At 53.6% G+C, this 24,500-nt stretch overlaps 2 protein-coding genes across 5 annotated transcripts; one reads left to right on the forward strand and one right to left on the reverse strand.

The window, feature by feature from the left end:
* Nucleotides 1–63: 63 nt before the first annotated feature.
* On the forward strand, nucleotides 64–2,945 carry Igflr1 (IGF like family receptor 1). The gene is made up of 5 exons (XM_057757102.1): nucleotides 64–102; nucleotides 1,205–1,388; nucleotides 1,747–1,931; nucleotides 2,189–2,513; nucleotides 2,599–2,945. The coding sequence occupies exons 2-5, from the start codon at nucleotides 1,223–1,225 to the stop codon at nucleotides 2,922–2,924; spliced, it is 1,002 nt and encodes a 333-aa protein (XP_057613085.1). The 5' UTR covers nucleotides 64–102; nucleotides 1,205–1,222; the 3' UTR covers nucleotides 2,925–2,945.
* Nucleotides 2,946–3,660: 715 nt separating this feature from the next.
* Kmt2b (lysine methyltransferase 2B) lies at nucleotides 3,661–24,500 on the reverse strand. Of its 4 annotated transcripts, none has more exons than XM_057756475.1 (37): nucleotides 24,130–24,500; nucleotides 23,015–23,087; nucleotides 20,742–22,774; nucleotides 20,434–20,547; nucleotides 20,190–20,340; nucleotides 19,684–19,963; nucleotides 19,451–19,506; nucleotides 18,949–19,227; nucleotides 18,580–18,674; nucleotides 18,200–18,298; nucleotides 17,947–18,060; nucleotides 17,667–17,813; nucleotides 17,477–17,572; nucleotides 17,029–17,146; nucleotides 16,428–16,541; nucleotides 16,076–16,260; nucleotides 15,913–16,002; nucleotides 15,700–15,804; nucleotides 15,518–15,591; nucleotides 14,445–14,560; nucleotides 14,267–14,358; nucleotides 14,040–14,177; nucleotides 12,648–12,806; nucleotides 12,359–12,479; nucleotides 12,202–12,280; nucleotides 11,951–12,111; nucleotides 10,813–11,037; nucleotides 9,263–10,562; nucleotides 9,094–9,183; nucleotides 8,902–9,008; nucleotides 5,465–5,602; nucleotides 5,314–5,388; nucleotides 5,056–5,233; nucleotides 4,728–4,835; nucleotides 4,545–4,628; nucleotides 4,299–4,428; nucleotides 3,661–4,214 (listed from the first exon to the last, which is right to left on the reverse strand). In XM_057756475.1, exons 1-37 carry the CDS (start codon nucleotides 24,490–24,492, stop codon nucleotides 3,939–3,941), a joined length of 8,163 nt encoding a protein of 2,720 aa, XP_057612458.1. In that variant the 5' UTR covers nucleotides 24,493–24,500; the 3' UTR covers nucleotides 3,661–3,938. The 4 variants fall into 4 exon arrangements, with proteins under 4 accessions (XP_057612458.1, XP_057612439.1, XP_057612449.1 ...); XM_057756456.1 differs by having other exon boundaries at nucleotides 5,465–5,605; XM_057756466.1 differs by having other exon boundaries at nucleotides 20,434–20,550.

Below are 24,500 nucleotides of genomic sequence, written 5' to 3' on the forward strand. Positions count from 1 at the left end.
TTCCCACCCCCACATCTAAGAGAATGTGTACACCAACCACAGGCTCGGCAGAGCAGCTTGGAACCAGCTGTGAAAGGAGGCTTTGGGTCTGGGTCTGCACCGGTAAGTTGGGTCTGCTTTTGTACCCAAACCTTAGATTCCCCTTTCTAGGTGCCTTTTAGGGAGAGGTCCCCGATTGTGGCAGGTTGGAGGATTCCCAACAGATGGGGATGAGAAAAGGAGGGGAGGCATGGGTCGGATCGTGAGTCCGCAGGTTAGACCTGAACACTGAAGCCCACCACGCCACCCTGAGTGAAAACACTAGTCCCTACCCTTTCAGAGCTTGGAAAGCTTTGGCCATCTTCTAGTACTGTGGTGTTTGGTTTGTGGTTTGTTTCAATTGGTTTTGGGTTTTTGTTTTTCAAGACAGGGTTTCTCTGTGTAACAGCCCTAGCTGTCCTAGAACTAGCTCTGTAGACCAGGTTGGCCTGCTGGAAATAGCCCTGTATACCAGGTTGGCCTCAAACTCAGAGATCCACCTGCTTCTACCTCCTGAGTGCTGGGATTAAAAGGCTTTAATTGGTTTTTTTTTTTTTTTTTTTTTTTTGGGTTTTTCGAGACAGGGTTTCTCTGTGGTTTTGGAGCCTGTCCTGGAACTAGCTCTTGTAGACCAGGCTGGTCTCGAACTCACAGAGATCTGCCTGCCTCTGCCTCCCAAGTGCTGGGATTAAAGGCGTGCGCCACCACCGCCCGGCCTTTAATTGGTTTTTGAGGCAAGGTCTCACCATGTAACTATGGCTGGCCCGAAACTCTCCCTGTAGACCATGCAGGTCTCAAACTCAGAGCTCCTTCTGTCTTTACCTTCCTGGGATTAAAGTGCTGGGATTAAAGGTATGCGCCCCACACCTGACTACTGGGATGTTTTTAGTAGATTCCCCCCCGCCTCCCCCCCCACGGCCTTCACCTAGTCAGACAGGTTCTGTTACCCCATCTTAGAGAAGACAATGAGAAGGCAGGTGTGTGAGGACAGATAATCTGACCATCCACATCAAGTTCTTTTTAGGCCTGTGGGCCTGGAGTTGGGTATGGGGCACACCAGCCCTCAAAGAGGCCCCACCTAGAATTCTGCGCCCCTACACCCACCACTTCCTCCTGCCCTGGACTTCCTGGAAAGTGCTGCAGAAGTGGTGTGGATGGAAGAAAGTCCTGTGGTCACAACCCACAGGTTACAGGCTCTGCTGAGATGGGGCCCAGATGTATTTTCTGGACAGCCGCAGTGGCCGTGCTGCTGCTGATTCGAACTGCCTCGCGGGAAGTCTCTTGGTTCTGCGGCCGCCTTGAGTACTGGAACCCTGACAACAGGTGCTGCCGGAGCTGCCTGCAGCGCTTTGGGCCTCCTGCCTGTCCTGGTGAGCACTAGATAGTACCGAGATAAGGGGTGCTAGGAAGTGGCAAGGTTCTTGCTGGACCTGGCAGTGGGGCTTGTTTGAAGAGTATGGGCGCTGGGTCTTCGGCAAGTAAAACTGGGAGGATGGACTGAGCCTGTGCAGAAAGGATAGGTTAGGAGGGGGACACAAAGCGAATTTTACCTGTGAGTGGGGAGAGAGGGAGAAAGGGCTTATGTAGATTTTACAATGTGGGCAGGACTTGGTAGAGTGGGTGGGGAAAGGAGTGGGTTTTCCTGTGGATTTGAAGGGGGAGGGCCAACTAGCGTTGGAGGGAAGGCCTGTGCGCAGACGTGCCTCTGGAGCCCATATGTCCTACTAGACTACGAGTTTACAGAAAACTGCGGACTCAATGACTTCGGTGACACCGTAGCACATCCTTTCAGGAAGTGTTCTCCTGGGTATTGTAACCCCAATGGCACAGAGCTGTGTAGCCCCTGTAGCAGCGGAGCCACAACCCCCGCACGTATGGAGAGCCACAGTAGAACCCAGAAGCAGTGTAGAAAGGTGCTTTGATGCCTGGGCTCTGGGACAGGGATTGCCTGAGGTAGCGGTGGGCTGCTGTGAGTTCCATGAGCAAAGCTTGGGTCAGTGAGGAAGCCTCACTCAAGAGGGTGGGGGAGCACAGCAGAATCCCCAAGTGCAATGCCTTCAGTGGGTGGATGAGGTGGGGGCAGGAGAGGTAGATCCATTTAAGGGCCTAAGGGGTGGGGGGGAGGCTTGGCCGGATGGGCCCTGTTTCACTCTCAAACCCCTATCCTCAGAAGCCCATCCCTCCCAAGGAAGTCTGTCCTCTGACAGCTGGAGAAGCAGGGCTCTCTATCTCCCTGGACCAGGGACAGACAACCAAGAACAAGGTCTCCAAGCCGGACTTTGCTCCACCCTCAGTGCTGACCCTCTTCCTGGTGCTCCTGTTCTTGGTAGTGGTCTTGCTCTCTTTGTTCAAGAGAAAAGCCTGCTCCCATCCCTGTCTCAGCTTGGCTTCTGGAGGCCCCAGCACCTCTGCACACTGGTGTTCTCCAGGCACCCTGGAGGTGTTGGGAAGTAGGAACACCGACAAGACACCACCACTGCAGCTCTCAAACTGGGGTTAGTAGGGGACAGCCCTGCCCAGGAGGGAAGGTGACCTTGAAGCTTGTCCTTCCTCCCCTTCACTACCCTCCTGGTTTTCCAGAGCTTCAGGGCCTGACCTCACAGCCCCTGTCTCGCCTCCTGGACGAGCTGGAAGTTCTGGAGGAACTGATTATGCTGCTGGACCCTGAGCCTGGGCCTGGCGGGAGCATGGCTTATGGTACCACACGACACCTGGCTGCAAGATATGGGCTGCCTGCCACCTGGTCTACCTTTGCCTACTCACTGCGGCCCAATCGCTCACCCCTGAGAGCCCTGATTGAGATGGTGGTGGCAAGAGAGCCATCTGCTACTCTGGGACAGCTTGGCATACACCTGGCCCAGCTAGGGCGGGCAGACGCACTGCAGGTGCTATCCAAGCTTGGCTGAGTCGGGGTTTGCTGAAGCTTACTGCTCTCTCAATAAAGTTTCCCTTGAAACTAATGTCTGCTGCTCATTAAAGGAGTCTTCTTGGAATATAATCCTGGTGGGGCCCAAACCAACAGCCTTCTTTCCTGTAAAAGGCCCATTCCAGTATGAGCAGGAGGACCTGCATGAACCTGGCCACTCCTGGAGTTATCTGTCTGCACTCAACTTGTGCATGAAGGCAGAAACTAGCACACTAGCTCTGATGTCTCCGCAGACCCTGATTTTGAGGCTGCATCCCACATAGTCCAGGATGGCCTGGAACTCTGTATGATACTGAAGATGACTTTGAGTTCCAAGAATCTGGGACCTCCATCTGCCTGCCTTTACTTACCAAGTGCACATCACCTTGTCAGTTTCCACAGTGCTGTGGATCTCTTATATGATATGCAAGTACGGTATCAACAAGGTTGTATTTCTAGCCCTGCCACCCTAATCTGAACTGGTGCCTCATTGGCCACTGTGGCTTTCTTGGTTACAAGGGTTGTGTTAAGAGCTCCCATCTGCCTCCAGCACCATACAAATAAAAAGACCAGGGCTGGCAAGATGGCTCAGTGGATAAAATGGCTTACCACACAAGCTTGAGGACCTGAATTAGATCTCTGAACAGTCCTCTGACGTCTATGGGCATGAGACAGCACATGCACACACAACAACCACAATAAAATCAGGGAAAGACCACCTCTCCAAACATTGACAGACTTTATTGAGGGGGGGATTCCCACCTGGGACCCCACCCTCTTAAATAAAAAAGTGCATAGAAAAGAAGGGATTTAGAAACCTTTGTACAATATCTACACCCTGGGTCCAGGGCAGGAAGAGACGATGGCTGGGTGGGCTGGAGGCGGGGCTCCTGCCCGCTACATGCCCACATCCACCATGAACAGGAGGGTAGGAGTGAGACACTCAGAGACTAGGGAGCCACAGGTCAGGGTGAGATGGCAGCGGGCACATAAGGAATCTGGGGCAGCAACGGCCTCAGTTAAGGAAGCGACGGCAGCGCTTGGCGCCACAGTTGCAGGGCAGCTTGTTGCTGGCATCCTCGATGGGAAACTTGTAGTCATAGGTGAGCTCCTCACCTCGCAGGATGCGGCGCAGGGCAAAGATAACAATGTGTTTCTGGCCTTCCACATGGATGACACGAGAGAAGCAGTTGGGCTCACATGAGTGGTTGATGAAGCGGGCAGCATTGCCGTGCATGGTGGCATCCACCACATCAAAGTCATCCATGCGGAACATGTAGCACCCAATACCCTACAGAGATGGAACAAAGGAATTTGCTTTCTGCACCTGCAGGTCAGCCAACACCCACTTCCCACATACCCTTATGGCACTTACCTTTCCATCATAGAACTTCTCTCGCTTGTCAGTCAGCACAGAGCGAATGACAATGCCAGAATACTCAATGACCATCTCACCAGCATCGATGTTGCGTTTACAGAACAGGCCTCGTCCATGGATAGCTGATCTACAGGGCAGGATGTGCCATGGAAAATCAGGGGGGAGGGGGACAGACACCAGGCAGCTCCCCATCATGGCATCTATCCATCCACCCAAGGGGCACCCCCCCCCAACCCCACTAACCTGTAGACACCCACAGCCTCTTTGGATGTCTTTTTGAGATGGCGAAAGCGCATGGCCATGGGAAGCTCCAGGCTGGTGGCACGTCTGGTAGGGTAGAGCAATACCACATAAGTTGATATCCAGGAACAGCACCCTCTTTAGGACCCTTTCAGACCAGGCCCAGTACTCCCTTGCTCTGCACACCTGGTGGACCGAAGCTGCACCTCATCCTCTTCCTCATCGCAGGTGGCCCCCTCAGGGAGCACCCGATGTTGGGAAGCCAGGAAGTTGAACATGTCAAAGGTACACTTCCTGAAAGCAGGAGAAAGGTAGGACGGTCACAGTCATGCCTTCAAAGAGATGCTGCCTAGCCATTTTTGACCTGGGCCAGTATTGCCAAGGACTATAGGGCTGAAGACAGCACAGAGGAGGTGTGTGGGGGTCCATTCTTCTGACATTAAGTCTACAGATTACTCTTCAGTGGCCTAGTGTGTCAGTTTTATCTTTCTAGACTTAATTCCCAACTACTCACCGGAGATAGACCTCAGCTCGGGCAGCCCCATGAGGATTCAGGGGGGGCTCCTCCTGACCCTCTCCCTGCTGGTGGTAGCGGAACTTATAATGCTGACAGCGCTGGGCCCCAGGCAGCTGCTCTGCCAGGAAGATGACAGCATCGTGGTGGATGCCCAGAAGCCGTGCTCCACTCATTCCTGAGAACGAGGAGGACAGAACAATCACACGGAGGGCCCACCTTGCCCTTGCTCCCAGCATTCCTGGGGATACCTCTTACCACTGAAGGAGAGATGCCTGAGTCGTGCATGCCCTCGAGCCTCTTGCACTTTCTCAATCAAAGTTCTCCATGCTCCTGGAATGAGGGGCCAGAGTAATCAGAATGGGGTCTGAACACTTGTCCTCCTCTGCTACTGCTACCCCCAACTCACCTTCCAAGCTCTCTGCCTCCACACTGAAGCCATCATCGCTGCTAATCTCAAAGCGCAAGTGCGGACCAGCTCGTTTTGGAACCTGGTTTTCTTTGTCCTCTGGGGATGGAGGTTCTTCCTCAGAGCTTGAGGCCTCACCTGCTTCCATGGGGAAGGTAAGAATAGGAGAGGATCACCTTCCTGGACTCAAAAGCTAGCACTCTGCCAGGCTAGCAGTAGACATATTTGATCACAGAACTTATGGGGCAGAGGTAGGGGTAGATCTCTGAGTCTGAGGCCAGCCTGGTCTACAGCGTGAGTTCCAGGACAGCCAGTGCTACACAGAAAGAAGTCTTGTCTCAAAAAAGATCCAGTGCCCCTGATTCCCAATTGACACTAATCTCTTGCACCTCTGGGCACAAACAGACAGATTTAGGAAACAGATGGCCCTCATCCTGCTTCAACTACCTAGAGCGTCCTGTGGCATTGATTTGGATGTTCTAAGGGGCCTGGAAAAACTTTTCCATCATAGAGCTGTTTCACTGAAGCATAAAGGCTCTGCAGGCTCACGGAAACTCAACCCAACATTCACACCCATATGCCTATCATTATTCTGCTTCTGAAACATTTTATAGATATTGGAGAATTACTTATATGAAATAAATAATGGCGGGAACACTAGAAATTGAACCTAGAGTCTTGAGTGTGTGAGGTAAACATTTTATCACCAATCTACATACCCAGCTCAATATATACTAAATATTTATAGATATTAAAATGTATAGGCTTGGACACATACATTCAAGTACACTCTATATTATAACCTGTGGGTCATGAATCTTTTGGAGTCACATATCAGATATTTACATTATGATTCATAACAGTAGCAAAATACAGTTATGAAGTAGCAATGAAGTAATTTTATGGTTGGGGGTCACCACAACATGAGGAATTGTATTAAAGGGTTGCAGCTGAGAACCACTGTTATAAATTATTTAAGGAACTTCTTAGGGATTGTCTGAACTTAGTATACATTGTCCAGGTTGGCCTTGAACTCCTGGATCTTCTTGCCTCAAACTCAGAGTAGCTGGGACCAGTCACAAATGATAAAGATAAAGCAAACAGGACTCTAGATGTAGCAAGCATTAATTGTGACATCGGAATGGTTTAGGGCAACCCTGAGGTCTGGGGCTTGAACAGTAAAGTTAAGATTGCCATCAACTGTCATGGTGAGGATAAGGAACGCTTTGGGTGAAAGTCAAAGACCAGGACATGTTAACTTAGAGCTTTCTCAGAAAATATCCCCCTGCTACTTGATAGTGGAGATGGCAAATCAGCAGAAAAGAGAACGCAGGCACACAAGTCCAGGGACTAGGCCTAGGCTGTAGAAAGTAATGTGGTAGCTATCAGAACACTGATAGGGTTAAGAGCCTTGAAGTCCCCCCAGAAAGCAGGTTGGGGGAGCCACACAAACCAAGGCCCAGACCCTGGGACATAGAAATTAAAGGTTGAAATAAGGCATGACCAGAGGTGAGAGGAAAATGTGGGGTCCCGGAAGCTAGAGAAGGAAGTGTTTCAAGGAGGGAAGTTAAGAGAGCAACTGCAGTCAGTGTACAACAAGGCCAACCGTTTTATCCAGGGCAGGGGTGGGGCACAAAAGCAGGAGTGGAACATGACATAGGAGCAAGACCCACATGCCCAGTCAATCAAACAGCCTTGCACCTTGTCCAAGTCTAGTCAGACAACCCTGACTGCTGCTACAGAAGTCAGATGTCTCCAGGCCTTCCATTACCAACTCCTTCCCACTCCATCTGCTCTTCCCTGAATACATCAAAGGACAGCCACAGAGCCCTTCCCCCTTATTCTTTCTCACACTGCTTATCTACCATGCAGAGTCCATGAGCTACAGAACGGACACGTCTGGGTCCCCAAGAACAGCAGTGTGCCCGACATCATCACCATCACACCCTTATGCCAGACTGAAAGCTCTCAGTTTAGCAGCCTTAGTCCACGTGGCTCTAATTTGGTGACCCCAGGCTAGCTCTATGTACTGAGAGTGAGAACCCCAACACCTGGAAAGGACTGGGTCACCACAGACCCAGCTTGCCCACCAGCTTACTTGGCTGTCCTAACGAGTGACCCCAGAGACCATCAGAAAACTCACTTCGTCTCACCAAGTCTTAACAAGAACCACTCGAGCACCCACCTGTGCGCCAAACTGCAGGTAGACCTGCTAGATTGTCCTACCTCAGCAGTCACCCACTCAAAGCTCACCATCATTCTCTGTCTTTCCCTCAACCACTACCCTTCCCCCTCCCATCAGCTTTGAAGCTGCAGTCCTCATAGCCCCAAGCTCTTTGACCTGCTGCCCTACCTCCTCCTGATGCTTAGCTCAACTTCTTGGCCAGCTGCCTGGGTGCTGCTCTGGCTCCTCACCAACCACTATCTTCAACATCCGACCCACTCCATGCCACCTGCTCATGCACTCTGCCAATCCAGGATTCACAGGCCTGGCCTGGTGGCTCACTGTGGTAGATGAACTGCTAACAACTCCATCCCTGGCTCCTGGAACACCAGATTCTTCTGATCTTCCTACTGTTCCTGCACCTCACTTGGGTCCTGGATGATCCCTGACTTTTTCCCTTTACTGAGCACTAACTTTGATACCAACATTAGATGTGCCCCTACACCATCCCCACAGCTGCACAAAGCCCTACCACTTGAATCTGTACACAAAGTTGTTTTCCTTCTTTTTGTTGTGAGAGAGGGTCCCACTATGTGGCCCAGTCTACTGCCGGATCAGAATCAAATCTGGCTCAGCCCAGCACTGCTGGCATTACAAGCAAGGGATCACTAAACCTCATTTCTTTTCTTGTCCTTTGCTGTTGGTTGAGACAGGGTTTCTTTGTGTAGCCCTGGCTGTCCTAGAACTTGCTATGTAGACCAGCCTAGCCTTGAACTTCAAGCTCTGTCTGCTTCTGCCATCTGAGTGCTGGGATTAAAGGTGTGCACCACTACTGCCCAGTCACTAAACCTGATTGCTAACACTTCTGTTTCTATGACAAGGCTAGGAGCTCCCTGTGAGTATCTGTGTAACCCTAGCACCTAACTTTGGGCTTACACCCACAGAGTGTGTGTGAGTTTTGTCTGTTTCTGCTGTTGAGAGAAAGAGCCCAAGACCTCAGCCCCTGGTCTGGACTAAGTTTTTTTTTTTTTTTTTTTTTGAGGCAGGGGTTCCCTGTGTAACAGTCCTAGCTGTCCTGGAACTAGCTCTTGTTTGTAGACCAGGCTGGCCTCGAACTCAGAGATCTGCCTGCCTCTGCCTCCTGAGTGCTGGGATTAAAGTGCGCCACCACTGCCCGGTGTGCACTGAGTTTTTGAAAGTAACCAATTCAGGTTCTGTCAGTCACCACTGGGTCAAGCACAAGTAGGCAATGAGGGGGAAAGGTGGTCTCTACCTGAATAGTGATGCCACTGGGACTCAAAGAGTAGGTCTGAAGGACCATCAGTGGCCCGGGCAGGACCTTCAGGAAGTGGCAGCAAAGGGCACCGGTCCTGAAGGGGCCTGTGAAGAAGAGACCTGTCAGGAGGCAAAAATTATTGGGGAGGAGGAGGACCAGATTCTCCAGAGAAGGGACCTGGTCACTCACCCAGGATTTTCTTCTTCAGGAGGCTCCCCAGGATTGTTTAAGTCCAGAACCCCACGTACTGTAGGTGTCTTCATCCGCACGCGGCTGGACCTGGAAGGAAGCAGAGGCTCAACTGCTTTCTCCTGTCCACCTCCACTGCCTGCAGCACCAGCCTGAGACCCATACTTACCCACCGCCACTGATCCCTGGCACTTGGTGGGTATCCTCCAAGGATTCTCCATCTTCATCCAGCCGGGGACTTTTGTTTGGGGGAGGTACTGGAGGGGATCGGCCAGAGAAGGTGGATACCCTCTTGACACGGATGGCCTGGCGCGGTGGGCTGGGGGGCCCACTGCTGAACACCAGTGTTAGTGGGGGTGGGGGTGGGGGTGGGGCAGGCCGGACCACTCCTACCCCTACTACAGGTAACACACTGAGCAGAGGTCCTGGGGGCAGAGTCCAGGAGGTGGGAGCCGTTGGGGGAATGATAGGGGGAAGAGGTGGCTGCTTTACTGGGGGTGCAGCAGGATCGCCCTCCCCAGCCATCTTCACAAATACTTGTCCTAGCTTGTTGACAAGGATGATCTTGGATGTAGCAGGTTTAGGGGGTTCTGGAGCAGGACCCAGACTCAACACTCGGACCCCTGGAGCCCCAGGGAGCCAGGCAAATGTCCGGGTAGGGTCAGCTGGGCTAGCAGGCAAGCCTTGTGGGGGCTGGCTGCCATTAGCTAAGGGAGGTGCTGAGGGGAGAGATTCCTCTCTGGGACCAGCAGCCCCCTCCCCAGGACCCCCTAGGTTCTTTAACACAAAGTCCACAATTTCTGAAGGCAAGTCTTCAGGAGGTCGGGCTCTGTCCCCAGCTGCTCCGAGGACTCCACCTCGGCCCACTCCTGGTCCTGAAGGAGAAGTCCCCTGTCCCCGAGGTTGCTGGACAGCCTCTGCCTCACTGTCTGTGCCATCATCCACTCCATCCAGCTGCTCAATTCGGGGCGCTCCAGTGAGGGAACTGGGAGCCAGGGCAGGGCTAGACACCACCGTCACAGGGAAGTGAACATAGTGAGTGGTGGGGCTGGCCTCCTCCTCTGAGCTGTCCCCTGGGCCTGCCTGGCTGCTCCCCACGGCCCCAGCAGCCACAATCTCTTCCTGGAAGGGCTCAGTCCCCAGCAGGCTGGCTGCGAAGTCCAGGTCAGCAGCACTTAGTTCTGACACCACCTCCATGTCTTCAAAGTCTGGGCCCAGGTCTTCAGGGGGTGGCAGAGGAGATGAGGCCAGGTCAGGGGGAGCCAGCTCCCCTGAGGTAGGTGTGAGGGCTGTGACTGAGGTAGACAGGGGCACCCTGAGCTGAGGGGAAGTTCTGAGAGGAGAGGAAGTCCGCCGGGATGGTGGTGGCCTTGTGGCCAGGGGGCTAGGACGGCGAGATCGCCTGGGGGGAGCTGGAAAGTCCGAGTCTCCCACGGTAGGGATATGGTGGGTCAGGGAAGATGGACTTCCTGTGGAAGAAAAGGTCGGTATCAGCAAGTTGTTCCACATTTCCTAGTCGTTCCTAGCTTCACTCATTCTTTTTTTTTTTCCAAGACAAGGTTTCTCTGTGTAGCCCTGGCTGTCCTAGACCAGGGTTCTCTAGACCAGAATGGCCTCAAACTCAGAGATTCGCCAGCCTCTGCCGCCTGACTGCAAGGATTAAAGGTGTGCACCACCAACACCCAGCTGTTCTAGCCATTCTTGACACCATGTGCTTACCTGGGGAGGGCAGAGGACCAAATGAGACACCACCCAAGGGCCTCCGAGATGGTGAGTAGTTGGGCACTTTGATTCGAGCCCCTGAGAAGGAGCGGGGGGTGGGAGGAGGGCCACTGCTTGAATCTGTCCGAAGTGGGGGATCCAGATTCTGAATAGGTGAGTGGTGTACAGGATCTCCAGGAATCAGGGAATCTGCATCTGGCAGGTCATCATGATTGGGGGGCTCTGAAATGGCAAGGAAACTGTTTCAGGGGAGGTGGAGACTCAGTACCAAAACTTCTCTATATATGCCCCTTCAAAGTCTGTAGAGACGGCACAGTAGTTAAGAGCACTTGCTCTTCTTCCATGAGACCAGAGTTCCTTTCCCAGAGACTATGCCAAGTGGCTCACAATCACTCCAGCTCCAGGGGATCTCACCCCTCTGGCCTCTGTAGGCTCATGTACACACAGCCAGGAAATAAGCACATCGGGACCCCAAACCGACTTTACCACTTACTGTAGTGATAAACCTTCCCCTTGTACATAGTACAGTAGAGTCTGTGCCCTTAGCAAGAGCACACAACCCTTAGGAAACCAGCTGTGACCACTCCTGTTCCCTATGGCTGGTAATCTGGTGCTCTTCCCTCACTTCTTGTAAAACGCTGGGCACAGTCTCTATAGTATGCTTCAAAGCCAGCTGTATTGCTTCTGTCATTCCAGGAAAGGAAAGATAAGTACATCCTTAAGTTTCTTTTTCTTTTTTGTTTCTCGAGACAGTGTTTCCCAGTAGCTATGGAGTCAGTGCTCGCTCTGTAGATCGCTGACCTTGAACTCACAGAGATCCACCTGCCTCTGCCTCCCGAGTGCTGGGATTAAAGGCGTGTACCACAACCGCCTGGCTCAACTTTAAGTTTAAGGCAAGGAGGGTATGGGGTTGGTGGTAACCTCTTTTTTTTTTTTTGGGTTTTTCGAGACAGGGTTTCTCTGTGGTTTTGGAGCCTGTCCTGGAACTAGCTCTTGTAGACCAGGCTGGTCTCGAACTCACAGAGATCCGCCTGCCTCTGCCTCCCAAGTGCTGGGATTAAAGGCGTGCGCCACCACCGCCCGGCTGGTGGTAACCTCTTTGAGAGGTCCCATCTAGGGAATGGGGTGAGGCTACCTGAGGAAGGGGTGGGGCTATGCACAATGGTCTGGTTCTCCTCTGCTGCCTCCAGGTGAACCGGCTCCTCCCTTGGCCCCCAGGGGCGATACTCTAGAATTCGGCACCGATACCAGCAGCGCCTCCGAGCATCCACTGTGCTCCAGTACAGGCGGGAGCACCTGGAGCAAAGGGGACAACAGTTAAGGGAAACCTAGAAACAACATCCAGCCCTCAAGTCCTCCTCCCCCCATCAGCCCTAGGGTGCTCACTGATAGCCAATGGGGAAGAGCCGACCCTCACAGTCTGAGAGATCAGACAGGGTGCCCAGGGAGTTGATTCTGATGGAGCCTATAGTACAAAGGAGAAGTCAGATAGGGTAGGGCCAGGTGAGGTCAGCAGCAGTATGTAAGAGAGCAAATGGCTTACCAATGAGTATATTGATGACATCTGGTTCAAGCCCAGTCAAGAACTTTCGTTTGAAGTTGATGCCCTCAAAGTCCACATAGACCCGCCGGAGAACATCAAAACCGTCAGGGGTCACGATCTCCTGGGAGGCAGAAAGCAGATGGGAGTTGCTGAATTGGCAGAGGGTAGAGAAGGAAGAGAGAAAAGCTCTGAAGACAGGGACTCAGCACTCAAGGGCTTGGCCTATAGGACCACAGGGAAACACAAGACAATAGGGGAATGGGCAGCTGATTCCAGCATCCTGACCCACCTTGCCATCTAGGAGGTCTGTGTGTTTCTGGCAGAAAACCTTCTTGTCATCCTGGAAGATGCAGTAGCTGGCCCGAGCACACATGAAGTGGAAGTTGCTGAGGCAGGAGGACAGGCAGCAGCCCACTGTGGCTCCAGGCTTCAGGCAGAGCTCACAGCGCTAAGGGAGGAAGGGACTGCTGAGATGAAAACTATGTGGCTCAGCACCACTGATAATTTGCACAGGCCCTGGCTGGCCTAGCATTCATTACACAGCCTTCCCCGGCTGTCCCCAGGGCCAGGTGTACACCCAAACAACCTCCGAAAGCTGAAGTAACCCTGGGGAAAGTCACCACTCTTGCTGACTGGTACTTGCCCCCTTCTTTAAACTAGTCATCACACAGCTCCTGCCAAAGGAAGTCTTCTCTGAGACTCCATCCAGGGACACACAGTGAGAAATGTCTTGGTTTTTTTGGTTTGTTTGTTTTTGGGTTTTCCAGATAGGGTTTCTCTGTGTAGCCTTCGCTGTCCTAGAACTCACTCTGTAGACCAACCAGGCTGGCCTCATATTCACAGAGATCCTTCTGCCTCTACCTCCCGAGTGCTGGGATTAAAGCTTGTACCATCACCTCCAGGCTGAAAAAGGATTCTGAAGCTGACTTGACTGGGTTAAAGAGACTGCCTAGTAAGAGGGAGATGGCACCATATGGAAGGTGTCCTATAATGGTACTGTCAACAGGTGTTTAATACCTGTCTCTTGGGATACAGGCCTAGATCAAGCTAGAGAAAAAATGTTGTCAATCACCAGTGCCAGAGTCTCTTTTTTTTAAGATTTATTTATTATGTATACAGCATTCTGCCTGCATGTATGCCTGCAGGCCAGAAGAGGGCACCAGATTTCATCACAGATGGTTGTGAGCCACCATGTGGTTGCTGAGAATTGAACTCGGGACCTCTGGAAGAGCAGCCAGTGCTCTTAACCTCTGAGCCATCCCTTCAGCCCAGTGCCAGAGTCTTGAGACAACCAAACTGGCACTGAGAGAGCCAGACCAGGGGGACATGCCTACAATCCCAGCATTCAGAAGCAGAAAAAGAGTACATTTGGAACGCGATTGGGCTACATAAGAGTACTAGGGCAGCCAGGGCTCATGACACTGTCTCCAAAAACCAAACAACCAACCAACCAAATAAATGAGGGAGGGCTGAAAATATAGCTCAGTGGTAAAACACTTGCCTAGCACAAGTGAAGCCTTAATTTCAATTCCCAGCACCACAAAAGGGTACTAGGGACCAGTAGTGGAACGGAAGAACATGTCCCAGAGATTACCATGTAATAAAGGGTAAGTTCTACACTGAAGGAAGGACCAACCTGTGACCCCAGGAGCTGTCCACCTTTCTGGGCCCATGCCCTTACCATCTGCCTTCCTCGTGCAACAGCAGCATGAACATTCTTAAGGGAGCCGTCATTCTCCTCAAACACTTCAGCTGACCAAATGGCACAATTGACATGTGTCCACTCATTTTGCCCAATGTACAGAAGCCGCCCAGCCTCCTGTAGGAAGAAGAGGAGTGGCATTAAGGGAGATGGGGGGTTCCGAGGACCAGGCCCCAAAATCTAGAGCTTTGTATAGTAACCTTTACCTTGGAGTCAGCATCCCCATACTTGAGACAGAGTGCACACTGACGGGGGTCATCCAGGTGTGAGAAAGCAGCTGGGTCCTTGCTCTGGAAAGCTGTGAAGGATGCAGGAAAGTAAACCTAGAAGTCAGGATCTAGAGTGTGTCCCAACAATCAGGTACCGGTCTCTACTTCCTAGTACCTGCTGAAGGATCCCCTGGAGGTTGCCCAGATTCTGGGGTCTCTGATTCTTGCTGTCTCCACTGGGCATAGACATGGTCCAAAGAAGGGGGCAACACGGCATTGGGGAGGACTCCGCTGTGAAGGCAGGGTTAGTATCTGATGTGTTCAACAAAGGTAATTCAACTGGAGCCCACCCACGATATAAGCTTTAGCACACCATGACTCCTTTCTTCCATTCTCACTTGGACTTTTTTTCTCCCAAATAAGCTACACTCCTCTGTGCTAGCTAGATGTCCTGTTCCTAAGCTCCTGGAATACTCTGCTTCTCAGCTTATGTGTCACCCTTGCAGGACTCCTTCTGATCCCTATCCCTAGACTCTAGTTAGTGGCTTATTTGTCTAGGCTCAAACAGCCTCTTGGGCTCTGACCACTAGGCCATCAGTGCCTGCCTACCATCCAAAACATGAGCTTCCCCAAATGCTTTAAAAAAGTAGAAACAGGGCTGGAGCGATGGCTCAGAGGTTAAGAGCATTGCCTGCTCTTCCAAAGGTCCTGAGTTCAATTCCCAGCAACCACATGGTGGCTCACAACCATCTATAATGGGGTCTGGTGCCCTCTTCTGGCCTGTAGGCATACACACAGACAGAATATTGTATATATAATAAATAAATAAATAAATATTAAAAAAAAAAGTAGAAACAGAGACTGGAGAAAAGATTCAGTGGTTAGCAGCACTGGCTGCTCTTCCAGAGGACCCAGGTTCAATTACCAGGACCCAAATGGCAGCCTATAACTGTAACTCTAGTTCCAGGGGATCAGACACCCTCATACGAACAGACATGCCACACAGCAGGCAATGCACATAAAATAATTGGGAAAAAAAAAAAAGCAGAAGCAAAGACAGTGCTAATTACATGCATAAACCTTTGCTAGTCTAAAGCAATGAGGAAAGCTTACCCTGGTTCCACCACCCTCCTCTCCAGCCTTGACCCGAACCCTGCTCCTTATCCTAAGCCTTATCCCTGGAATCCCAAGTGCCTTTGCTTTTGGCCTCACTCCTTGATCCCCCACCAGCTACTCAGTCTTGCTCACTTTGGCAGCCGGGTACTCCGTCGCCAGTACTTAGGGTCATGGGCGTCGAACCAGCAGAACGCAGACTCTAGCAGCTGGAAAATGGGTTAACAGGATGAGAACAGATGCGGCAGGGTCTGAAGGGACATTCTTTGTCCTCTACCGCCACTCCAATTACCCTCTAGCACAACCCCAGCATTCACCTTCAGTAGGAGTCCTTTCATCTGGTTCCCAGCGCGGCGCTCTGGGGTCTCTCCTTCTTCTGAGTGCCTCATCAAGATGGCTACCATGTCTTCCATGAAGCTGTGCTGTAAGGGAGTTTCTTAGTGTCTGGGCCCTGACCCCAAACTCCAGCCCCAGACCGTCTCTGCCCTCTTCTCACAGCAGCCAGCTGCTCCTCCCCATGCCCCACTCACCACAGACTTATAGTGGCCTTCCTCAAAGCGCTGTCCCACAGCTTGCAAATCGCAGGGTCCTGGGTGGAGCTGCTTCCCATCCTGCCCACACTGCAAATCCAGAAAGTCAGAAGGGCTGATCCTGAGCCCGACCCCACCCGACTGCCTCTGGGGTCCTCCAGACCTGGGTGCACAGCAGCAATGGGCCTGCCATCTTCGAGCTCAACAGGCCCTGGAGCACCTGGCGCAGGCCTCCTTGCAGGGCCCCACTCAGGGCCTCTCTCCAACGGGGCTCTGTTGCCCCAGCACATGGCCCACATGTGTACAGCACCGAGTCTGGCAGCCCAGAAAGGATCTCATAGTCTTCATCTAAAATAGCCAATGACAAAGGAGACAACGGATTGGAAAGATTTAAGGGCTCTTGGGAGGCCCCTGGACCCAAGGACAGTTAGTGTACCTGTCATCCTACAGGCCTGGGGTGGGAATAGGGTCCCCCAAGGGCGGAACCTGTGCTCCTTAAGCACTCTTCTTCTCACCTGAAAGTCCCTCACATTTGGCATGCACCCAGTGGTCACACTGTGCGCACTGCATCATCTTGCTCTCATAGTCATTGTCTTCATAGCAGCGTGTGCAAATTGGGCAGTAGTTTCCTGGGGGAGGAAGTGAGAGGTCAAAGTCAAGAGCAGGCAGGAGCAGGCCCGAGTCAGGTGCAGAGGCTGTGCACATCTCTGACAACTACACAAGCTGCTTCCATTATACCCTTCAGTCTAAAAGCTGTCTGTGGACAGCGTGTGTTCTCTGTAGTCAATACCTTTCAAAAAGAAAAGAAAACTTTTGCTAAATGATCTGGGTGAACAAATGAAGAAAGCACTGGTCTTCAAGCTGCGCAGTGGAAACTTGGGTTCTTCCAGGAGAGATCTCAGTGACTAGGTGGATTCCCAAGCCCTGTACTTGCGCTTCTCAGAGTGGCTCTGCTCTGTGCTCATTATTCTGTATACTGGAGGACTTCCACAGCTAAAAGCCGGAAAGCTACTAGAATTTTTTCCTTTCGTTGCTGGAGGCCCACTGAGTAGGACCCTAGTCCAGAGCCTGGCCCATTCCACCATACCACGTCCCCGTTCTCCTGCCAGGTCCCACCTTTCTCATAGAGCTCGGTGCACCTGGGACAGAGGCTGTAATCTCCAGACCACTCGACGTCCCAGTTCTTGCCTGGAGTTGCCCCACAGCTCTTACAGCGCACACAGGCTGAACAGATCTGGGGAGAAGGGTGATGTTAGAAGACAGCTGGACAGCAGGCTGCAGCAGACTGACAGGTGAGATGAGAGGAGAGGTGGGAGGAAACAAATGAAGGACCAGTACAGGAAATTATGCTAAGAGGAGAAAGGGAGGGGCAGAAGTGGATCTCAGGGTCCTTCCTGTGAGGCTAGGAATACTGAACTCATGAGCTTCTAAAAGTCAATTCTGCCTGGGTATATACTCTACCCAGAGAAATGTTGCCTGTCATCTTTTGAGAGCTTTGGCTAGGTTGTACCTGAAGGTGGAACAAATAGAATGCCAGAGCAAGGGACATGGGCTCATCTCTCACCCAGTGGCGCCGTTTACGTGTGGCCCGGGTTGGGTAGCTAGGTCCTAGGCAGGCTGGGTGGTAAGCATGGCGACAACGTTCACATTCCAGGAGGTGCTAGGACAGCGGAAGAAAAAGCAGGGTAAAATATACTGTATAATGATACCCCTCCCCGTAGGCCTCCATCTGCCCTAGGCTGCTAGTGCCCCACCTTGGACCCACGGCCTTTGCGCCCACAGACATGGCAGAACTTGCAGCGCCGACAGCACCAGGTATCTCGATGCTGGGGCAAGGGCCGTTCGGCCTCCTCCAGACAGAAGGGGTGGAAAGGATCACAGCAGACTTGGCAAAAGACCAACTAGGAGGGATAAGGAAATGATGAACAGAATGAGGCTGGACAGCCAGGGGATGAGCCCTGGGTGAATGGAGACTTGGAGGCCAAGATTATCTTAAAAAAAAAAAAAAAAAAAAAAAAAAGGCAAAGCACCAACCTCATGCAGGCCTTTGCTAGCACACAGAAGGCACACCATCGGTGGTCCCCCTGGCACAGAAGTAAGCACACTGAGACCGCCCATAAGCCACACGTTCTCTAGGTCACAATCCTCCTGGGTAATAGAAGAGGACACAGGATTGGAAAGCAGCTAGGAACACGAGTCAGATCCATGCTGAAAGCTCTGTTTACTCTTGATACAATCAGGAAGTTTCTCCAACCACAGGCTCTACAACTGGCCCTCAACCCTGTACCTTAAAATCTACTCGGACCCGGTGCACACCATCAGGGGACTTCTGCTTTCCAGTCCAGCCATTGGGGAAAGAGGCAAAGGAGCCAGGGGCTAAAGAATCCTGAGGAGGAACATGGCGTTGTCAAAGGATGCCAATCCCACCCCTCTGTAGACTCCTCTCCTCACTGGCCTCCCCCAACCTGCCAGACCCTGCCTTTTGACCAGATCCCACTTGGCTTTCCAGAAAGGCAAGACCTGCCTCATCCCTCAGGACCTGTCCTCTGGTGAGGACACACCACGACACTCAGGTGTGCCCATCACCCTGACTTGCCAGGTAGCTCCTGGAGAGCAGGAGCCATGCCTCACACAGGGCTTGGGGTTCTCGGAGCGGGCCTTGCTGACCTTGTCCAGGCGCCTTCGGGCCTTGAGCTGCAACACAGGCTGCAGGGTGGGTTTGCGGGGCCGGCTCTGCTCCTCAGGTTCTAGCACTGGCAGCTCTAGGCAGGACACAGGACAGCTGACCCTTCCCATGCTGGGCCCTCCACCCCTCTGCACCTACATCCAGGGCTTCCTCCAACCAGGCCCTTAGTGAGCACCTCACACCAACTGTGTATGTGCGTCCCTAGAACTACTTCATCTTTATCCCCAGCTACCCTTGTGGACAGACTGAGGAGCCCTGTCCCTTCTAAACAAAAGGCAGAAGGCCCTGGATTTCACCCCCAGAATGGCCAAAAGGAAAAGAGACATAGGACAAACTAACTGAGAACGCACCATGTTCTCTGGGGGTTCGACGTCTTGGAGCAGGGGGACCCCCGGGATCTGAGTCATCTGAGTCCTCGAAGACATCATAGGAGGGTCGCTGTTTGACGCAGCGTCGAGCTGACTTGCGCTGCAGTAGGAGGGAGTCCTGCTCCTCGGGCCCGGGAGTGGCCCCCACCTCCTCCCGGGGCCCCCCAGCTCCCGCCCCCCGGCGTGGGCCTGGAGGACCAGGGGAGGCCTCGGGAGATTCATCGGAATCCCAGGGCAACAGCGTCTTCACTATCGTCCGGCCTGTGGGAACAGGGGACTTGGTAGGATTTTAACTCAGCAAGGGACCTGGGCACCAGGACAAAGGAAATCCGGAAAGTGTGGCACAAAAGGAATGCAGGAGAGATGCAAGCTTTGGTAGAGAAGGACACGTGACAAATGCAAAGTCAAGGCGGAGAACAAAGAAAATGTGGCCTCTGCCACACTACTAAGGTTTTACGAATAAATGCTCTTCAATCTTTATTACCTTTTTTTGCTAGCCGCTCCATCTTCCGAGCCTCTATCTTGTCACACTTCCGGTATCTGGGGAGGGGAGCAGCACGTCACCAGGGTAGGGGACTGGTGGTCTGGGGGGAAGAGAGGAAGCTCTCCACAAGGATGCCAATCCCACTGCTTTGACTGGGCAGAAGAAAGGCTGGGGCAGGAGGCTCAAGTGACTTAACCCCAGATGGACCAGAAGGCCACACTCCAGCTACTTACACACAGCACTGCTTCTTAGTGTTGGGGCCCCCAAACTTAGGTTTATCCAAGCAGTTGACACAAGAGCCACAATCTTGCACACGCAAGCAACCCCGGCAATGTCCGCAACGAGCCATTCTCATCTTCTTGCCATGGTGAGATGGCAGTGATCGCCGTGGCGTATGGGTCAGGGCCCCTGCAGACCCTGTAGGCTCCAAGTCTCCCACAGGCCCTGTGGATTCCACCTTTTCCCGTTGGGATCGGGATGGGACACTCTCAGTCTCTGATGCTGATGACGTATCTATTGTAATAGATGGAGGGGAGACAGAGCCACAAAACACTAGGTATCCTACCTCGTTTCTGTTTTCCCTATGCTTTCCCACACTAACAGGCTCCAGGTACCCTGGAGCTAACTGGGTTTGTCCACTCGCTTCCTAAGCCCCAACAAAGCTCTCTACTCGGCTCCCTGGGGCTCTTGCTCATGCACAAACCTTGTTGTCTAGCCTCCCCCTACACAAGTCCCCTACCCTCAGCTGCGAGGTCCTGCCGATCCCGGAGAGGGAGGGCACTGAGGCGGGGTACATCTTCAGGCACCATGGCCCGAGCCTGACCCAAGGCCACAGCAGCATGACGGCAGACATGTTTGATTCTGGGGCCTTGCACAGGTGACTCAGGGCCCTGGGAGAGGAAAAACCAGGAACAGGTGTGGGAAATTGTTCCCTATGATCCTGTAGCCAGCCTTCTTCAGAAGACCCTCCTCTCACTGCATACCGAGGCTCGATCTCTCTTAGCGTCCATGGATTCATCTTCAGACTTGACACAGCCTCTGTCTGGGGTCTGTTTGACAGTCCCCACAGCCTCCTCCATTTGCACTACAGGACTTGGCTGCTAGGGGAAACAACAGGGTTAGGGGCTGCAAAGTGAGGACCAGTGAAAACAGGGGAGTAGGAGAGGGAAGGGATGGGGCCAGGGAACAAACAGGTGGAAATGAAGCGGAAACTGGTCAAGTGTTCCTGCTACACACTGGCTAGGGAGACAGCTGCATGAAGGCAGGGGCCTGCTCAAAGCACTGCACTCACCGACATTGAAGCTGCCACTTTCTGCTGTTGCTGCTGATCAATCTTGAATAGCTGCACTTTAGCTCTCTTAAGGAGGCTAAACATTTTTTCCTCCACCCCAGACAGTGGCAGCGGACCTAGACTTGCACCAGGGGCCTTTTCCAGTGGTGGTGTCTGCTGCGGTGATGGAGGTGGCTGCAGCTGTACCTGTGGCTGTACTTGCGGTTGCTGTGGTGGTAGTGCCTGGGGTAGGAGCTGTGTCTGCAAGGCCTGTGGAGGCTGCTGGAGCTGAGTCTGAAGCTGCTGCCCATTGCTCAGAGCTGGAGCCCCATTGTGGGGCACCTCAACCTTAACAGGAGTGGTGACCACAGGGACAAATCGAGGCAAGCTGAGGTGGTTGGTCCGCCCCACTGCCCGAGGCTCAGGCTCAGCTGGAGAGTCATCAGCAGGAGGCAGCTCTGGCTCAGGGGCTTCAAGAGCCCCAGGAGGAGGAGTAAGCACCGATTCATAGATCTTCAGGTGGGCTTCACTTGGGGTAAACTGGGGGGCTCGAAGGAGTAGGGGCCTCCGGGAGGGAGTGGCAGGGGTGGGTGGTGGAGATGGTGCGGGTGGTGATGAGGCTGGTGGAGGAGCAGGGGGAGGCGGCGGCAGCTCCCGGGTTAATGAAGTCCAGCGAAACGTGGGCTCTCTTAGGATAGACCGTCTCTTCTCAGGGAGTGGGACTGGAGTAGATGGGGGAGTTGGGACACGAGGTGGAGAGGGGACTGGTACTGGCTCCTGGGGAGCAAGTGGGGAGGTCGCAACAGGAGGTCGAGCAACAGAAACCTCCACCTTTGGAGGCTTGGGAGGGTCTTCGTCCATAAATCGCCGAGGTGTCTTGATAACACGGGAGGAACGGGCACTCACCACAGGCATAATAAACTGCCGTATATTCTTCAAGAAGGTGGTACTTTTGGGGGCCACAGTAGGACTGTCTTCCGGAGGGCTTCCTGTGGTGGTGCTGGGATTTGGAGTGGGAGAAAAGATGCCCTCTGGTACTGACCGAGCAGCTTCTCGCTCTGCCCGTTGGCTAGGAGTCAGGGGAGGCCGGCCCCTCTTCCTAGAGCATGTAGCTGGCACCACAAGAGGAGGAGACTCTTCTTGTTTCTCTGAGGCTGGGTGTGGGGAAGGGGATGGTGGGGGAGGAGGAGAAACTGGGGGTGGTAGAGGGGATGCTGGAGGTGGAGATACTGATGGGGGTGGGAGAGGAGGTGGTGGTGAAGGGACTGGAGGAGTCAAGGGCGGTGATGGCAGCTTTGCCTCTTCCTTCTCCTTGACTAGCATCACTTCTTCCTCAGTCACAGCTGTCTCAGTCTCTTCTTTGATCTCAGTGTTGTCTTCCTTTTCTTCCTTCTCCTCTCCCTCCTCCTCCAGTTTCTGCTCTGGTTTCTTCCAACAAGGGTCCCCTTCCTGTTCATCTTCATTTCTTCTTTGGGGGGCATCCTGCCAGCTTTCTCCATGTTTACTACGACCCTGACCTGATTCTAGTCCCTGGGACAACTGTCCCATCTTCACTTTTTTAGCCTTTGAAACAAACTTGATCATAAGGGGAAGTCCGCCTCGGCCTCTGCCCCTGCCTCCACGGCCTCCTCTCCCAGGCTGTCCTCCACGTTTGGGGGTTCCAGGTCCTGGACCAGGTCCCTCCTTGCACTTCCAGCTGCCAGTTCTGTTCTTTACTGGAACCACAGGAGGTGGAGGCTCAGGTTTAGGGATTGTCACAGCCGCCTCTGCTATCACTACTGCTTGCTGCTTTTTCCGACAGGGGCCTGCTGGCCGTCCTGGGGGTCGACCCCGAGACCGACGGGGAGTAGAGGGCTCACATGCCCGGCTCCGGGGGGCTTGGGGTGCCTGGGCCCGCCGGAGAAGTTCAGTCAGTGCCTGCACCATCCGTTCAGTGCCCTCCTCACCCCGTTTCCGAGAAGAGGTCTTTGGGGGACCAGGAGCCACATCTGCTAGGCGAGGAGGAGGAAGGGGGGTCGTCTTATGCTTTCGGCCCCGACCCCGAGGGGCTCGACCTAAAAGGAAAACAGTTATGGGGAGTTGGGTCAAGCTGGCCTGGAGGACTTGATAAAAACACGCCAGAAGGGCAAGGTATTAAGTCTTACTTGTCTGTTCCCCCCAAAGCCCCAGCTAGCTTGGACTCTGAACACAGGACACTCAGGAACTGGTGGAAACTAGGTGACGGCCAGAGAGCTGACACAAAGGGCAAGACCATCCCCGTAAGACTAGAGAGGTAGAGCTTCCCCATCACTCACCTCGCTGGGACCGGAGCGCAGAGCGCAGGGAACTGGGGGCCACATCTTCATCTGAATGAAAACCCTGAAATTCCTGATTTAGGGGACCAGGGGTGAGGGGAGAAACAGCAGTCAGTGCCAAAGCCCTGGTTCCACCTGGGTTTCAGGTGCTGAGGATATAATACTTAGCTTCCACCTTAATGTACTCCCACTTATTTACCAAAAAAACTTAACAGACCGAGGCCAGGTCAGAGGAAATGAAGGCACAATGCAGTTTTGAACCAGACCATACCAGCACAGCCTTTGGTGGGGCACTGGCCCAGAACACTAGAGAGACGAGGTCTCTCTCCTCAAGAGAAGCAGTAGGCATTACACTGAGGGCTAATTCCAACTTAATACGAAGCAAGTCCTTCATCTACACCCATGCAGGGCATTCCTAAATGGGAATGCTGTGGGGTGGGGGGAGAAGGTGGAGCAGGTGGTTTATCACATTAGAAGCCACTCGGAGCCCTCAGAGGACTACTTGCTCTCCTAAGCAATATAATCCACACATCCACACACTCCTCCTCCTCCAAAAGGCTCAGAGGGCCAAATCAGCAGCTGCACTCACCCCAGACTCAAGACTCAGCTCTCATTCTAGCCCTCTTCAACCTGTACCCAAAGAATCCTCCACCACTCTATCTTAGAACCAAAGAGCAACAGGGACACTGGGAAACCAGGGAGAGTCGCGGCTTGTGAGGCCCAAGAAGGCAGTCTGCAGGTAAGAGCCCATAAGGCTCTAGTCCTGGTCCATTAAGGCCACGCTGCTGCTGTCAACCACCACTGGTCGAGCATGCAATCCCTGTGGCCCCTTCACCCAGTCCTCTTCTGCACTGCCATTGCTACCGCGAAAGATCAGCTCAGGACACCAGCAGGGCTTGCCTGGAGCCCAGGCGTCTAGCTGCAATCAGGTCTTCCCTGACCACTTTCAAAGGCCCTAACCCCCGAAAGCTCCACGCAGCCTGCCTCCTTCCATGCTTATTTTCAAGTGCCCCAAGAACCCCACTTGTCCACAACACCCTTCGAAGCTATCAGGAGCCCTGCAAGCCCCTGGCCTCCGCCCCACCCGGCGCAAAAGACGCCTCCGACCGCCTCACCTCCTCCTCGGATTCCCCGTCACTGCTCTCCTCCTCCGGCATGCAGCCACGGTTCGGGCCCCAGCTCCGGCCCCGGCCGCGGCCCCGGCCCCGCTGAACGCGCGGACCAGCCCACAGACGGCGGAGCCGGCGCAGGCCCCGGCGGAGCCCCAGCAAACGGAGCAGGGCCGTGTCCTCCCCGGGCTCGGCTCCTCCCGGCCCCGCCGCGCCGCCGCCGCGCCGCAGGGTTACCCGCACTCTTTCGGCTCCGCTGCCTCGGCCGCCGCGGCCCCCGCCCCCGCCGGAACCCCGCGGCCGGCCCGGGAAGCGGCCCCGTGCAGAGCCAGGCCCGGGGCAACTGCCGCCGCCCGCCGCCGCCGCCATCTTGGCAC

The sequence above is a fragment of the Chionomys nivalis genome, chromosome 2 (assembly GCF_950005125.1).
Source record: "Chionomys nivalis chromosome 2, mChiNiv1.1, whole genome shotgun sequence".
Classification (NCBI taxonomy): Eukaryota; Metazoa; Chordata; class Mammalia; order Rodentia; family Cricetidae; genus Chionomys; species Chionomys nivalis.